The 18,794-nt window shown below is 31.8% G+C and overlaps 1 protein-coding gene across 2 annotated transcripts; it reads left to right on the top strand.

Annotated features, from left to right (window-relative positions):
* The first annotated feature begins 3,758 nt into the window (after positions 1 to 3,758).
* LOC125054773 lies at positions 3,759 to 18,168 on the top strand. 2 transcript variants are annotated; one of them, XM_047656842.1, is made up of 5 exons: positions 3,760 to 4,186; positions 9,831 to 9,911; positions 13,571 to 13,763; positions 16,102 to 16,352; positions 17,596 to 18,168. In XM_047656842.1, exons 1-5 carry the CDS (start codon positions 3,853 to 3,855, stop codon positions 17,673 to 17,675), a joined length of 939 nt encoding a protein of 312 aa, XP_047512798.1. In that variant the 5' UTR covers positions 3,760 to 3,852; the 3' UTR covers positions 17,676 to 18,168. The 2 variants fall into 2 exon arrangements, with proteins under 2 accessions (XP_047512799.1, XP_047512798.1); XM_047656843.1 differs by lacking the exon at positions 16,102 to 16,352 and having other exon boundaries at positions 3,759 to 4,186.
* The last annotated feature ends 626 nt before the right edge of the window (positions 18,169 to 18,794 follow it).

The raw sequence follows: 18,794 nt of genomic DNA, 5'->3' as shown, positions 1-18,794 counted from the left end.
TCGTTCATGGGTCAATGTATACGCTTTTACAATAAACTTCCTATGGATGTTCGTAAACTTCCCCTTAAGAAATTTAATTTTTTTATTAAATCAAAATTATTAACTAAAGGATATTACAGGATATCCGATTATTTAAATGATAGAAACGCCTGGGATTGAGCTGCTCGCTTATACAGCTATCGCTTGTGTTTTTTTTTTAAGCTGTCTTTCACTTCTTTTTTTTTTTTTTTTTGCATGTTGTACATATTTACAATCTGACATGTCTTGTGCTTTTGCATATGCATTTTATTTTATTCTATTGACATGTTTGTGCCTAGTGCATATTCATTTTTTTACATTTTTTTTTCTCTACATTACTGACATGTTTTGTGCTCTTGCATACAATATTTTACACTTTGACATGCCAAGTGAATAATGTTTATATTACGATTATATTTTTCAATTTCATTATTTTTTCCTTGCTTTAAGGTACACCTTAAAAATACATTTTGTATCCATTGTAAGTGTAAACATTATGCGGGTATATCATAAACTCTTTTGCTTGATTTATAATTTGATACATTTTAGTCTATAGTTATTTTGGGCTGGCGATCTGAGTGAGTTGTTGCCCCACATATTTTTATGGTGCCACTGGCGGTATTGTTGTGTACCGGGTTGTGCAGCTCCCTCAAAAATGGTTGAGCTGCATGAGCTATTCGGGGCATGCTAGCCGTCTGCTGGCGCAGGCTTGCTCAGATCGATCTGGTTCTTTCTTCCAAAGACCAGTCCAGTAAATACTCTGCATTTGTTTACACCAACTTATTAATTTATTATTGTATTATCTGGACTATAAAAGAGACCAAGACCCCCGAGTTTGTTTCGACATTTCTTCTCAGGGCAGTCAGTTAGGAAATGTCGACTTCATCTAGTTTAGGAAGACATTGTAAAAGTGATTTATATAGTCCTACTTGCAAGAATAAACTATTTCATTTCAACTATTTCATTTCATTTCATTTCATTTCATTTCCACAAATATGAAGCAAGCCGTGATAAAAATTGCATTATATAATATCATACTTTGATTTGACTAACCTTCCAATACGATGGCAGCTCTCCAAAGGACACGCGTTCCAGCAGAAAGATGCTGTATAGATTGTGCGACTCAAAGTCTAAAAGGCCTGCTGTGATCTGCTGTTTCGTAGGACAAAATCTACTTTACATTGCAACAATCTGGTTTGGCAAGATTGCAGGTCCATAGACGGAGATAGAGAGATCTCCTTCTATAAACTGATTAGCAGAACTCAAGGAAGACAGGATTGCATTTCCACCTCGCATATAAAACTACAAATATTAAGCGAAACATGGTTTTATAGTTTATGTTTCATGACGCAACAGAAAGTTACAAATAAAACTTTTTGTTCCTTGATAGAATACACAATAGGTTTTTGAAGCAATTTCATTTATGAAGACGTTGATATTTTAGTTCTAACTCTGATTAAAATACTTATAATAACTTAATTAAATACGTTTCGTTCCTAGATAGGATTGTCTAACATTTTTTTTATGTAACAGGAGGCAAACGGGCTGGAGGCTCATCTGATGTTAAGTGGACACTCTTGCTTGCTAGAAGGGTCGCAAGTGCGTTGCCGACCTTTTAAGAATTGGTTCGCTCTTTTCTTGAAGGACTATGAGTCGAATTGGTTCGAATTACTTCAGTGGGCAGCTGGTTCCACTATGTGGCACATATAATAATAATCGGAATAACTTTATTCTGAATAGATTTATTCTTTGAAATTAGTCCTCTATCATTACGTCTACATATAAAGGTATGTAGATGAATACGTCCTTATCAAAAGCTTTATAAAATATTATTTTTTGTCGTTTTATATAATAATGATTATTAATAAATCTTATTTATTTTAAAACGTAACTATTGTAAAATGATGCGGTTTTTGAGTCCCACCCAACGTGAGGATCTTCTGCATTCAAACTCTGGTTGAACCCGAACGGACTTTTCACTTAAAAATTATGACTTGCTTAAGGCATTAGAGGCAGATCACCTACTTGCCTTTTATGAAAATTGATTACTGAATAACTGAATATCACTTATCCTTTTGAGTGGTTCACTACACACTAATAAAATAAATATGTAACTTATACATACAACGATTATAGATTAGCTAAGCATTTCTTCCTCATAAGGAGATGGGAATTCACTTTCTACGCGAATAAAGACAGGGTAAGAAGTAGATCACGCATATAATGTTGCGTGCGAACAAATGTAAAGAACAGCGTAGTAATAAAAAGTAGGTAGGAATGGTATGCTAATCTTGTGAATAATTTGTGGGTTAGTATACACGGAGGGATGTACTGGTCATGACTGCTTTACCTATATTCATATAATATATATTAGCTATTGCAAAAAAAAAAACAAAAAAAATGGGCAGTAATTGAGTGTTTTTTTTTTAAATCAAAAATCATTTATTCATAATGTACACTTATGAACGTCAAAAAAGAAATACATATATACATTAAATGCCTCTAATATCTTCTTAATGTTTTAGAGAAATTAATTTAATTCGTCTATCTATCTATAATGTCGATTATATGAATGCTCTTTCTATGTGCTTAATTACATGTAAAATATAAAATAAGAAATCCGACTCAGTGTATGTTCTTATATTCATATCCAAGTTGCGTTCCTAAAAACGTTATTTTACTTAATTTCATCACAATCCACAAGCGCAAGAACAATCTACAATGATAAGTAAAACAGTAATGCTAGTAAATTTACGTCTACATTGCCAACTATTTCGCCTCGGCATCATTATAATAAGCCATTAGCCATGTAATGATGTTCATTCAAAGTTAACACCGACAAATCAGGGCGTCTTCTACGTGACAATATTTTAAATTATAGGATATCTCATTTCAACAATATATTTTTAAATAGGCTAACTTAATGAATAGCTTTTAATTTATTATAATTTGTGTGTATGTACGCGTCGATCCTGGGTTCTATGTTTCGAGATGAATATTTTTTTGGGTTTAAAGGGCACAGAAAGCTGATTTCTTACGTAACGTTAAGAAATGGATAATGTTCTCTAGGGTTGCGAAAACTTATTTTGTTTTTCGGATAAACAAAAATGTAACATTAAATCGATTTTGAAAGCGAAAAATAGCAAAGTAAATTTTCTTAATAGTACATTTATCTGTATTTAAACATTGTAATATGCTAATTGAGAAATGCCACAAACACAACAATAAAGGATAAATAACAATTCAAAAATAAATGGTTCTTATTAACTTTAATTTTCTCGAGAAATTAATACGTACGATATCAAAGAGCTGGCAATATTAGAGATAAAATTAATATTAGCTAGAATTGTCGTCTACGTATGTCTTTATTACGAACATTTTGTAAATATTTTGTATGTTATTATGAATTCCGAACAATAATTACTATGAACGCTTTTTCCGATGAAAATATATAAATCGTTGAATTTGATCCTGAAATGTAAACGATATAATTTTTCACTGTTTTTGTTAGTTTAATATTAATTGATTATGACAAGCGTTTTGACGTGTCGATAAAAATATTTTTGGCAATGAACGATTATTAAAATTTGCGAAACAAAATTTATCACACACAAATGTCATCCTAACGGAAAGTAATCGAACACGCGAGGAAAGAAAAGTGGTACTCGCAAATAAATAGGAACACGAAAAAAAAATTGCACGTGGTCATTCTGCCGTGACCGGGGATAAAAATCATGAACAGCCGATACGGGGGCTCATTGACGAAGCAACCACCGGCGGTGGTGCCAACAGTGACCTACAAATGGATTGGTGACGTGTTGTGCTGTGACCAAAATGAATTTAATATATTTATTCGCGTTTGCCTTAGTGGGCCAAGCTAGAGCCCTTGTCGAACTAAATTGCAGTGATAACGCAACATGTATAGACTTTATGACTAGAGAATTCGTTAGGAGTATAAGGCAGAGGAAAGCGGTGAAGCTTTTTGACACATTTACGATAGAGCCAGTAGAAAATGCAAGACAGGCGAGAAGCAAGGATCCCCTAACGCGGTTACTCACAAGTCACGCGATCAGCTTCGACTGGAACGATTTTACCTTCAAATTCTCGAACACGGAGGATAAAAGTGACGCTTTAGACTTGGAGGTGTATGAAAGCAGGACTGCTAAAGGTAATTCATAATTTTGTATACACTAAATCTAGGTTCTGACCGCCGATTTATCCACAAGTTACATGCAAAATATTATAGACTATAATTTTTTCTTTGAAATATCCAGGAAGACGAATATAAAACGGTTTTACTTTAAGGTTTTGTTAATATTAAAAAATAATTGTAAAAACTTTCTTTTATCTTTACTTAATAAATATCTTCGATAATCTAAGTAAAATAAATCGCATAGTAATTAGAAGATACACTCAGAAATAACATAACATAAACAATAATATTAACTAAAAGCCATTTCTACACACCAATTTGATTATGTCTTTCACCATTTATAGCTTCAACACGTGAACTTATTATCCTGGTAAAAGGGTTTTTCTCTTTTTCTTCCGGAAACTTCACACAAAGATTGACCCTAGTGATACTCAGTAACGATATGCTACAAAAGTCCGCGTAACATCGATTACATTTCTTTTATTCTCGTTTCGCTTTGGATGAGTTTCCTGCGAATTTTCTTTGTGTTTTTCTCACACAAGAATAGGTAGGCGGCCTCTATTAACGGAGACAAGATCAATAGTAACTAAAACGAAACGTTCTTGGAAAAGACATTCTTGACGCAAAATCCCTTTACGAGATATACTCCACCGAATTTTCTTACGGAATATATATCATTTAACATAGTTCACTATAAAATGATATATAAAAACACCAACCAGAGAATAATTAATCTTCATATAATTTATTTACTAAATACAAAAAAAATTAATAGTAATCAAGATCATTCAATTATTACCCATTTGCACGCTACTTCAATAGATAACCCCCTAAGAAGATCCAACGATAAAATGTATGCTTCGTTAGGTTTTATTCAAAAGCAATGTCTACAGTACTTATATTACTAAATTACGTAGCAATATTTTATATTAGTATCATTTATGTTACAATGTTTTGTTGCATATATTTTGCCTGCTATAACAATATTTGAGTTGGGATCTCATTGACATCTACATGATTAAGGTTTCTTGCAGGCGGGGAATTGGCTTATCAGGACATACGAATAACTAGTCGTTTTCCCAGTGGAGCTTAGTCAATACGATTTTTTAACAACCCAAAATAGATTTGGCTCGGGGGAAATCGAATCCAAGAAAACCGGCTAAGCATTATATGCGTTATTCTGGGAACATTTATATTGCGAATCAATTTAAACCTATAAAATATACGTACTAATATAATGTGTATAATTTTGGGGATTTACTTTAGAAGATATTATACTATTTAACAATAAAAATGAATTATTTACAATCTTTTTTTGGTCATACAACAAACTAATTACTAAATGCAATGTATAATCTTATTGGATTTTTGGACAACTTCTCACCATGGAAAAGACTAACAAATTGTAGAATACTTCTTACTACTAAACGTAAAAATATAATATGAAACAAAAGCAGAAATACCACGTATTTCAGCTTAAAGACAATCAAAGTAAATGAGGTGCTTGATTCAATAAATCGTTGCAAAAAATGCAATATGTTTAAATTTTTTTAGATATTGTATATTATTTTATAATTATTGTAAATATAGCTGAATAGCTTTCGTGACTGTCACTCTTTGCACAGTATTAATTATGACTTTCCCACTTTCCAAATAATTGTGATATTTTACCATTTTCCTTGACTCCAACGGAAATAAGGAAAGTGATACTTTCGATATTTTCACCTTTTATCATTAATTTACGATCATTTCAATAATGAATACACATTTGAAGTATTTACGATATATTTAGGCTTGATAATGCCACATGTAATTTATATAATTATTTTATCCTTGCTCACTATACATAACTTTAAAATAGATGGTGAAAGTGCCTCTACATATTCTACCTTCTGAATACTAAATCAAAACTTTAAGTTACCGTATCGGTTAGAAAAGGGAATACCTGCCCAAAACTTTTGGGGTAAGATTCCGATTAACTCTGTTAAAAACATACAATACATTTTGGGACTTATCTGGACTCTAAATACTCCCTTGGTCTTGGTCTTAGATCTCTTTGTGTTTGCTGGATATTTTTTGCTTTGAAGACACGTAACCAATTCTCTCCATCTGACGTACATCTTCGTTTTGAGTCTTAAGTCGTGCTCGTTTCCTCAAAATATATTCCTATACTTCTGTACTATATCTACAGCCAATGATGCAAAGGCGGGACCTTAGGTATGAGAATCACTGGATTTTTTTATAATTTCAACTTCTTTTTTTATAGATTTTCCTACAAATTATCGTATGGCACACGTTTTACGAAGTTTATTAACAACCAGTTAATTAATGTTGTTCCCGAATTTATGTAAAATCCTTTATGAATTTTAATGAGTTAACTTGATTAAAATTGATCATATAACCCATTTGAGTGAAATGCAGTTGTTATTTTAATTATGCTTTAATAATTTGTGGACATATTATTATTCATACAAACCTTGTAAAATGTGTTCATTAATTTTCAATTTAAATAAGAAAAATATTAAATATTCTTCTATATCAAAGGGCTTGTGGAACATGGCGTAATGGTTGCTATCATAACTACCATTCCCTATCATCTTCGGATAGTCGATTTGTGAATAAATTTCATTTTTTTTTATCATTGACCTTCGTATGTGTAGAGTTATCTATATAAATAACAATATAATCCTCAAAATACAATAGTTCCATAATAACTTTTCAAATTTAACGAGAGCGTCATATCAAAATATTTAATTAATATTAAATGAGTTTCATTACCAACTTACGGTAAGCAAATAAGTTATGACACCTAAACTTCGCTATGCGGCACAAATATTAACCACGTAGGAACGGAAAATCCTCTTCAACAAAATTAAACTTTCCAAATTTAAACACATTTATCATTCGTATATTTTCCGAATACTGAGCAAGCAAAACTCTTGCATTTCCTTTAATCTTTCTCGTTGCAATCAGATCACGCGTTTGAATAATTCAAACTCTTTGTTTCACGCGACTGCAGGAAGTAGTCCATAAAAATTAGATATTGTGACGGAATTGTGTATCCGGGTGATAATTAGATTGTTTAGCGCTATATTCTATATTTTCTAGGGAATATCTTTCAAACCGCTTAAAACAATCTTAAATTCGAATTGAATTAAAACCCCATTTTAAAAATCACCTTTCTTCGATGAAATATCTTGTAATATTCTAAGTTTAAAATTCACTTTCTGAAGCTGTAAATTACTTTTTATTCCTAAAAGCAATATTTATATTTCAAGTTACTTTTAGCTATTATAAAATTAAACCCTCTCGAAAATGTCTTAACAGAAAAGCCATCCGAAGACCTTAGTTTTTTTTAATATTAAACGTTTTGAATGAATAATACTTTTCAAAAAAAAATATTTTACATTTATTATATAATTGTCGATCCAAACATAAATTATTTAAAATTATTATATAAATATAGATGTTATTAATACTATGGCTTTTGTAAAGACCGTATTGTTCTGAAAGGTTGTAACTCAATACATGCTTCCTTGAGTTATAAGTGCTTATGGGCGTCAGTCAGTTGCTTTCAATTATTAACAGAAGTACAAATTAAAAATATAACATATAATTTCTGGGTTATACTATCGATTAATTATGATGTGATTTTTTATTGAAATGTATTTACTTAATATTGTTTATGGAACTGTAACAAATAACAGTCAAATAAAAGTCATCTTTTTGTGCTTATTCAAAACTTAACTAAGACCAGTCGAGACAAAACATGTTCAAACTACTAGTAACTTCAGTACCTAATAGCTTGAATACTTGTCTATTACAAATTATTTTATAATTGCTACTAGAAACTTAAATCTCACTAAAAATATATTAAAATGAACTTGATAACACATATTTATTATATTGATGTATGAAAATTTTCACAATCAAAAACTATGTGATCTAGGGCGTAGTATTTGTGGATTATAAATTAAACCTTATTTTATTCTTGCATTTTCATATCCATAAATGTATTAATGTATTACTCAAACAAACAACCATAACGAATACATAAACAAACTAATATAATTTATGGATTTCTGACGTAATTTATAATATTTATTTTCTATAAAAGCGGTGATCTCTTGGGTGCTTATATCATGCGAACATAGAACCTTAAATTTACAGCGCCGTAAAATTTATTACCATTTCCCCGAGTGTCTAGGTAACCCCTGGGTGTTTCATAAATTTTAGTCCATCCTGCGGAATCCCCTGGATTATATCCTTTATATAATATTATATTGTAGAAAATCAAGTTCATAAGTCGGTTTGTCAGAAGCTTGTATTTACGCCTTCATTGAAAGTAGCAAAAAAAAATACAGTGGTGCTACAATCTTTCAAGGGTGGGCCTCAGATATCTCTTTTCATAAACATTTGTTTTTTTCTAATAGGCATGTACGTAAGCTTTCTGTGCCTGACACACGCCGTAGACTAAATCTTTAAAACGTTTCCTTAACCGTACTGCTTGAAGGCTCAAAGCCTTAAGGTCTTAAAGAACGGTGCAATTCAATTACAATTAATTTATAACAGAATTAAAAAAGGCAGTGTAACTGTTTTTACAATTATTTTCGCCATAGACCATTCGGATATACTTAATGGTTTAACTAAATATTTGCTCTTAATAAACGACTCCCAGTATGTAAATAAGGGATAGAACATTCATAACCCCGTAATTTTTTACCAAAACCACATAAGCTTACAAGTTACAAATATATATTACAGCGTTGTAGAAAATAAAACTCATGACACTGACCTGAGGTCAACAATGAATCAGTTATATACGTACTTACATCTCACGTAGTCTCATATTAAACAATTTCTCTTCGAAATTTGAATATATTATTTTTTATTAACTACCCGTACTCACAATTGATTGTTTTGTCATTGTCTAGTTACTCTGATATTACTTTTAAACGTTACACAGTAAATGTGAAATAATAGTATTTAGGTATTAAATAATCTAGATAATCATCTCTGCCAACAAAAAATTTCGTCTTTCATCTATCTCTGTGGAGATAAATAAAATAAATATACTCTTAGAATGATTATACCAAAATAACGATATTTTTTAAGATACTTGATAGATGATTTATAGAAAGTGAGTCTTTTAATATTCCGTTTATTACAAACGGAGAAAAAGCCGAGATCGAAAAATTTACGTAAATCGAAGTTGGACTGGAATCCCGACGGCCTAGAAAATTCTTTCTTTCAACAAATGTTTAAAGCAAAATCAACTGGCCTTTTTATTAGAAATTTCTCTCTAAAAATCTATTACGTAATGATTTACTTATATTTAGTTAATAACTTAAACTTCATCTGATCAACTTCAAACTGTTAGATAATATGTTTCGTTACACTGAAAATTAGAATCAAAATTTATTGAATTTCGTTTTATAATTAAATAGGTAGAAAGGAAAAAAAAAAACAAATGTTTAATGTAAATCTAATACGCCTTGTAAAAATTTAATAGCAAACAGTTAATTACACCGTTCATTAAATTTTGTAGATAAGTCTAGCACACAAGCACAGGTAAACTAGCAACTAATTCCCTCTAAGAACGATATGAGATATGCATTTTGCTTTTTACACAATGCTGATTTGAAATGTATAATTTCAGATGTTTCGGATGAAGCTCCGAAGAAATCAAACAGCAAGGTGGAGGAAGAAGTACCACAGGACAAAACACCAAAACGCACCAGTGAGTAATCTGATCTAATCCTGTCTAGTTAGTGTGTCTGATTTTCAACCCAATGCTCATACGTTGAATCCTAGCTGGACACCTATAGAATTATTCATATTTATACAAAACTAGCTGGCCTGGCGAACATCGTACCGCCTAACAGTCGATTCTTTATTTTTTTTTAATACTTATTCTGCTATTCGGGACACCGGTCTAGCTAGTAAGATAAAAAAAGAAAGTTGATAATACAACAAATACATTATGTCAAAAAATAAAAATTTACCTTCCCGGAACCCCTCCACTAACACTTGAACTTTATGATATAGTATTAAAGTTCAAATTGCCTTTAAATATTATTACGAATATTTTGTATGGGAATATAGAAAAGTGTTGAATTTAGACGTTTTCACTCAATTTTTTTAAATCTTTCTCTCCGTAAGAACCATCCTCGTACTTCAAGGAATATTATAAAAAAAGTATCAGACAAATCGGTCAAGCCGTTTTCATGTTATGTCGTGACAACGGAAAACGGGTTTCATTTATATATATATATAGATATAAAGCGTTAAATTGAAGAAGTGACTAGTATGTATCAGAAGTTTTAACCAAAACTGTTTTGTTTTATATACCGCCGTAATGGTGATAAATTAAATAATTAGCTGTAGAAACAATTAACTACAAAGCCTCTTAAGTAAAAGGCAATAAATTGGTATTAAAATTTTATTTATAAACAGCGTCTTACATAAAAGGTCTTGCTTTTAAAATTTGAGGAAATTCTTTTCCTTACTCGCACTGAGATTAATCTGAATACGTCATTTGTAAGTTGAGTGCGTTTTCATGTATAGAGAAGAATTTCTCATAACCTGCTGAGTTTATACTCTTACGCTTCGCGTGATATTGTACCTCAATGAATAGTGAGTTTAATAGGCTTAATATAAGTTACTACTGTAAGTTATTAGACCTAATTACTTAGTTTAACAAAACAGAAAAAAACATATTTTACCCTTTTAAGAACTTATTCATCAGCAGCTGTAGTATCTTTCCCGTATTTGATTATATTATTTATGTATTTATTAATTTAACACTTCGTTGTAAAATCATTACAAATTACAATATTTAAATAACAAGGAGGGCAACGGGCGGCTTTATCGCTTTCAAGCGATATCTTTTTCGATATCACAAATTTATACCTTTGTAGACGGCCATTCCTTGCATAAGACACAACTGTCTTTCTCGCTGAAGTATATTTTCTTTAAAAATGCTTAAAATTTCAGCATTGAGCCTTATTAGTATTACACAAACAACGACGGTATAATTTGTCATTTGTTAAACGCCTGAATAAATATGCCGAGCAATTAAAGTACCGGCATGTTTGCGAGAAATAGGAGGCGGAAAATTCATGAAAAATAGTATGTTTGCGTCTGTACCACTTAAACTGGAAATAAACAATCCCGTTCATTGGATTCGCTGGGGATTTGTTCCCTTTTATTTATTATGCATAGGTACTTACTTGTTTTCATCGTAGTTCGCCTTAGAAAATTGAGATGGGATTTACCAGACATGCGTGTTAAAATTAAACGCTACATTCAACCTTTATCTTTTGAGAAAGGTTTGTTTGCATCCTCAATAGAACACGAGGAAATTATTTTGGCAAATATGAACAACGTGGTTTAAAAAAAAACATAAATCGTAAAAGAGTGTTCAAAAGTTTTTACGGATTACTTTACACCACAGTTATGGAGCTAATAATTAGTTTTCCTCGTTTAATTGTAGATAATGTTAAAATGACACAATTGATAACAGCTGTTAATATGTAATGATTAAAGTCTAAATGAACTATTTGTTATTATTAATATCTAGTGTAATTGTTTGTGTAAGAAATTATTTGGGCAATATCCCAAAAGCGGACAAGGTTACGCTGTTATGGTGTCCTACCTCGGGCGATTGCTGGTGGCATTGTGGGATTTTAGTGAGTATGCACAGTAGCGAGTCCCACATAACTATCCACCACAAGGCAGTCGCGCTGCGGCAGGGTATAAGTAACGCATTTCTACACGATAAAACAAAAGGTAGCCAACCCATGACTGCAATTAATACATAAAGCGTAACATTTACTCGAAAAGTTCATAAAACTCCGCGGAATACACGTAGGGTTATAGAAAATTAATGCTTTAATTTTCTATAACCCTACGTGAGACGGATCTTCGATTATTTGGTACTAATGTCCACCTTTTGTTATTACAACTATTAATAATTATGAAATAATAATAAAAGCATTTAAAATAAAGTGTTAAGTCGATGTTAATTAGTTTATATAATATTATTTAATTGTAGTACTTATATTTGTCATAAAATAGTTCCCACACAGTTTGTTATGGCTACAATATAATTCTTCAGTTCATAAATTTATACGATCATGTTTTTGCAACTTTGTATTCAAATGTTTCTTGAAGGTTTCATAAATTATAGACAATTTTTATTGGAAGTTTTATTGTTTAGAGATCTCAGATAATGGTTATTATCGAGAGATTTATTGCTGATCATGATATTAAACGTTTGTAAGGAGAAAATATATTTGCGAAGTATAAGTAATATATTCTGGCATTATATCTAGCTTATGAGCTAAGACTGCGTATTAAGTGACCCCAAGGGCCTTAGCTTAGGTCATGTTAGAATATCCGATGTGGTCTAAGTGCACACCCGGCCATTAAGTGGAAGAGAGCCTGAAGGTCTGGTCTTTCATATCTCTGATACTTAAAGAATGACCATTTTCAAACACATTTACAGCTTGGATATCAATTAAGTTGTATACCAGCCACATATTGCTTGCCTACCTAATTTTAATATTTGCATCGTTTAATACATAACTGTCTTAATCTATCTATCTAAAATCTATATTAAACGTATGCCGCGGAAATAGACTACAAAATTAAAATGAGCTGCAACGTAATGATAGACTCCTAGATTAATTAGTCCTGAACTATTTCCGGTCATTCTAAATTTCCTACTGTAATAGTGAGGGAATAGAAAGTATAACGCTTACACTTATATTCTTTAATATTAATGCGCAGTTGATTTGTGTCCGCTGAAATAGGCCGCCGTGGCCGTTGGTGAACGGTCGGGAGTTGATTTTTTTTAAATCTGGTAATCTAGGACATCTATAGAGTGAAAATATAAATTTTCTAATATTTTTTCTTGGCTTATTAATCCACATATTCCAAAATGTGATAATATTCAATATTGCTTGTTGCCTGTGAAACCTTTTGAAATATGTAATTTTATATATTACTATCTAAAATTATACAATTGTGTAATTGCATTTCTTCATTTATCATTTATACATCAGTTTCATTCATTTAAAATTGTTTACGTATTTCGTAGATATACGAAGCTTAAATTTATCATTAGTAAGCTTTGGGGTCATTAAGAAGCGACTCTTGACATGATACTTTAAATTTTTTTGTTTCATTTGTCTATATCCAATATTCTCTACTTCATCTAAAACATCAACATTTACATACTTATTTTTTATTTCTTCCAAAGTCTATATCTATGTGTGTTATTTTCTTAGGTCGCCTAGAGATTCGAATCGGTAACCCGACATCCTAGACCATATGGTAGCCCGCCCTCTACACGACAAGTGTTGACATGGATATTAATATAATTTGTTTTTTCAGGACGGCGACACAAACGGAAAGTCATGCAAGCGGTGATCCCTCTCTTATTCGGAATGAAGTCAGCCGCGATCGCTATCTTCTCGCTGGCGGTGGTAGCAGTCATCACGATCAAGGCATTCCTGGCTAGCAAGCTAGCCCTGCTGGTGACTGTTGGAATGGCTGCCAAGAAGTTGTATGAGAATTATACCGGCGGGTGAGTTAAATTTTTATGCAAAACAGAATGTAAATTTGTTCTAAATGTAAAAACAAATGTGACTTTGACAGTTTGACAAGACTAAACCCAAATCTAGATGGTTGTAGATTTCAGACTTTGACTCAGACTGCATCAAAAATATATCTCGTTTATTGAAATGTTTTCTAGCATTTCAAAATCTTAATACAAAATTTTGTGTTAAACAAATCTTTGGCTTCAAGAAATTGCAAACGTGATACGTAGGAATCTCTCGGAATATAAGTTGGCCAGAGTCGCGCAAAAGTCGATATGTCCTTTTCTGCTACATACCAACTCCAAATGCAAATTCTGGCCAAGATACGTATCGAGACCTAATACTAAGCTTCATTTATACTTCTTCAATATTAGTCATATCACAAGAATAGGATTAACAGAAGTTTCAAAGCAGTAATGTTTTGTTTAATGATATAGCATAACAGTATAACTATATGTACTCTGAAACTTATGACTAATCCTATAAATAAATCTTATATATATTTTGCATAAGTAAAGGGCTAAAGCTCTTTTTATGCAAAATATTATAAGTGGTGCTAAGACCGGTGCTCAAATGGTATTCTTAAGACATACAAAAATCAATTTAAGTCACATTTAATGTATGTATTAGTGATTTTCTAGTAATAACATTAAGGGATCAATTAATTTACACTATAAAAGAATATAGAAAAATAGATATTTCGCAAAATTATTTGTATAGTGACTTCAATTGTTTATTTAATTAATAGGAAACGGAAGCCAAATGTATAAAGAAAGTGCAAGACAGAACATGTAATTATCATAATTTATTCGATAATTAATTACGCCTGTAAATATTTATGAAGTTTAATCAATAGATTGTACTAGTTTCACATTTTTCTAATTCAAAGAATATAGCTTTTAAAGATGTATGTTAAATATTCAGAGTAAGTATAATTGCTATATTCATAAATGATAAAACATTTTAATAAGAGCTTTTGTAGGGATGTAAATAGTAAAATATTTCTAGTAATTTCTCACATTTATTTAACGATATTGGTTTTTGTTTCAAAATTTAATATACTCAATTTTGCTTCAATGAAGCTTAATCAATGTTAATTAGTCTTCAATCACACATAATTAATAAAAGCAAAGATAATTAAGATTTAATTTGACCTAAAAATGAGCGACATTGAGCCCTATTGAACATTTTTCCAAAATAAACAGCCATTTTCCCCAAAGCTTTTAGTGGGGATAAAAGTGTTTAGACACTGATTAAAGAGAATTTCAAAAAATTCTTATAGCGCTGTTTTTCGTGGATATTTTGAATGCTCTTTTTATATTTTCATGGAAAGTTCTCTATACATTTGGCTTTTAAAACCAAAAGCCCTCTTAAAGACCGTAGACGTAGTAATGAGAATCGACGTTGTTGCAATAATAACTTAAAACTAAAAGTGTTTTACTAAATTAAAATAAAATTAAGTAACTTTATTTTTTTAAGCTTTTAATAAATAATTCGTTTTGCAAAATAAAATTTTCTTTTACAAAAAACTGTAAAAATCGAAAGTTGAAGATGTTTCAAGTACAGTGTAAAAAACAATTTATCGTTATGTAAAATACTTGCTATATGACTTACGATAGCAAATACGTTTACAAATATAATAAAACATCTCACAATTGACATAGATTTATTAAATTTATACATGATTATATATTTTTTGCAACAATTTCGATTATTCTAGTAATAGGAAGCATGACGGACATGGCATATTGACTTCGCTACACGCATACTTTGCACATACATGGACTGATTTCACCAACTGCTGACGTGACGACTAAGTGGAAATAAAAAGCAAAGAATTTCATCTTGCTTCATTGGTTAAATACATATTGTAACGACTTTCTACGATTACAGTCGCGTGAATGCGGATTATTTGAACTGTTTTCGCTTTTGTAATTATTTCAATTAGCGATACAGTAATTGTCATTCTTAAATGTAAGCAATTTAATTATTGCTTGAATGTTTACTTTGACTTGGACAATATATATGCTTAAAAGCATTTTACAAGCAGAACTGTTGTCTTGATAATTGGGAATTGGATTTATGAGAATAATCTAAATATTTTTATTGAATATCCAACGACGTTGTATTTTCAATATCACTCAAGATAATGGAATTTTGATAAGGACTGACGAAGAACATCTTGATTGATTACATAATTGAAAGGTTCCCTCGGACGAGATTTGACATTTGACGAAGGACGTGACACTGCAACTAATCGACGGACGACTGCTGACAAGGCTGTGAGCTTATAACAGTTACTTATTATACTTATTTAAATTCCAGCGCCGGTTTGCAAAATCATCCATTCCTTTACTCGCAATACCCCATTGATTTTCCGAGCGCCTCATCGCACGCATACTCTGTAAGCGGAATGAGTCAACAGTTTGGTTCCAATGAGATGTTCAGTCCATCTGGAATGGGCTCACAGACACACACTCACGAAATTCTGCAATCGAACGACCCCAGTGCTCAGCAGTCGCAGCAGGCGCCATCTGTGCTAGCTAACTCGACGCGAGCAGCAGAACGATGGGATGGTAAGTCAAGTCTGCTCAAGTTTTTAGAGCCAGTCGTAAGCCAAATAAGAAGCTTCGTCGATCCGATAGCGAGTATTTTCTACGGCGCAATACCAGCAAATTTCAGAGGACTTAAATCTGATGTTTCGACTGCGAAAAGCGTTGACGATGTAGAAGAAAAAACGAAAAGGCCGAGGGAAATTTTACTACCTCAACCTAGACATATAGCCCAAAGAAAGATGTCATATTATAAAAAAGTACCTAGACAAAGACCAAAGAAATACACAGAATTGAAACTTGACTTAAATAGGCTTAAATATAATAAGGATTTTTTAGACTATATAAAAAGTAAAAAGTATAAATATAACTATCCTCGCACATATTATTATCCTCGAGTAAAATACTATGTTAATCCAGCCATGTTTATAATGAGACCAAACAATAGTAGATTACTACCGTATAGAAAAACAGAGTTGAAGGCTAATGTAACTATCGAAATAAGCAACGTCACTTTAGCTCCGGAGCCTAGTGAATGGAAACCAATTATTGTATTTAAGCCAGAAAGTTTTAAAACTGAAGGAAATAACAAAACCGAGTCCAAAATAAAAAAGGTGCTGAAGAAAAAGCGTAAACGACCAAAACGTAGTATAAATTTTGGAGAATATGAGTTAGACAAAAAAAATCAGCTAGAAACACGTTCAAAGAAGAAAGAATCACAGTTTTTAAATACCATTAGTAATGCCAAAGACTACCTCGATAACTTAATAAAATCTGCGCTGAAACCAAAAGGTGAGCCACCATTTTATTACACGTTTACATACAACTTGTTGATGTATTTCTTGGACTTATTTGATGATTTTGTTGAAGTCCATGAAGGCATGATAAAAAATTTCAGCCACGATTCCAAAAAAACTAAACTTAAAAAGAAGAAGAAAATAAGGAAGCAAAAGCCTTCGTATGATTTTGAACACAAAGAAACAGCCAATAAAACAGAAAACCACAATTCACCTAACCGTTCATTTCTTACATAAAAATCAATTATCAATACTAATACCATTTTTGTATCATTGGTGACGGGTATGACCTAATTGTGAATTAGAATGTATTTATTTGGGAAAAATCTCTGTAAATATCAATGATAATGATTCGTTGCATGCTTAGCCCTTGCATTTATTATCTAAATGGGTCTTAAGTTCTTATATTACAAGGGAATCATTTGAATTGATATTTACATGTTTATAATAATGAATATAATATGATGCAGGGTACCGGAGACGTCCAATTTTATATGGAAGCTCGCGCAGTACGTCAAATTCCTATTTGGCCTCGGACCGCCGCCGCTAAGCGCCTCCTCCATGCCGATGCCCTATTACGCTTTACCTCAAAATATGGCGGAGATGCCGATGTTTAGCCCATCAATGACAATGCCGGCAAATCAATGACAGAATTGGACATCAGGATTATGATTGGATCAAGTGGCGTTCGTTTAGTTCTAAATAAGCTAAATGTCAGATTACCACGCAATACTTGATCCGATTTTGTGTTTACTAGCGTGGTGATCTGACATTTAGCAAGTGAATTGGCCGCAATGTTTTAAATTTCTGGACCTAGACTCTTCTTGTTTGCTTCTTATACAAATTTCCGGTTTGAAATTTAAAACATTGCGAGCGAAATTGTTTTTAAGACTGATTTAAATTGCTCAACTTGTTAACTAACTGAGGTATTTTTAAGCGCGAGCCCGTCGACTTTTTTATGAGATTAAATAAGTTATTGTAAGGATAAGTTAAGGCTTATTTATTCAGCACCTAGTGAAATAAATTCGTTGTTAAAGTTAAAACGCCTTTTATTTATCCTGAGTAATCTGGCATGAAATCAAACCTCAAAAAAAATTCATATTCTGGTCAAACCAACACAATAAATAACATTTTTTTATAATTTAACATTTTGCTTTAGTTTTTTTGTACTTATATGCATCTATAATATTGTACAATCATATCAAAACAATAGCACCCACAATAACTTTTAAACTAAGTAACATTTTATTAAGAACTTTAGACGATACTTAATGGTTTATGACCTTTTTACTCTGAATATATATTATTACTAGCGGACCCGAAAGACGTCCTGCATGATATTAACCATGTTTTATGACAAATTGATTAAAGACAAATTTAGGAAAGGGAAGGAATTGTGAATAAAGGGAACCTTACTCAGTGGAAATCATTTTCGGCAAACGAAAAATAATTAGGACCGCTAAGACTGGGAATCGAACCCAGGTCGTTTGGTTACACGCCAAGAGCTCTACCGGTTAAGCTATCCGAGACTCGTATCTGAGAAACTAGCTGTTTAGTTGCAGGTATAGATAAATAACCTAAATACCGACTGCAGCGCCATCTGCCGGGCTGATTTTTGAATCTAAACCATCCAGGGCCAATTCATTCAAACCGGTCTAGCCGTTTAAGA

The sequence above is a fragment of the Pieris napi genome, chromosome 12, assembly GCF_905475465.1.
Source record: "Pieris napi chromosome 12, ilPieNapi1.2, whole genome shotgun sequence".
NCBI classification, from domain to species: Eukaryota; Metazoa; Arthropoda; class Insecta; order Lepidoptera; family Pieridae; genus Pieris; species Pieris napi.
Note: the sequence above shows the minus strand (reverse complement) of the source record. Positions and strands in the feature narration are given on the sequence as shown.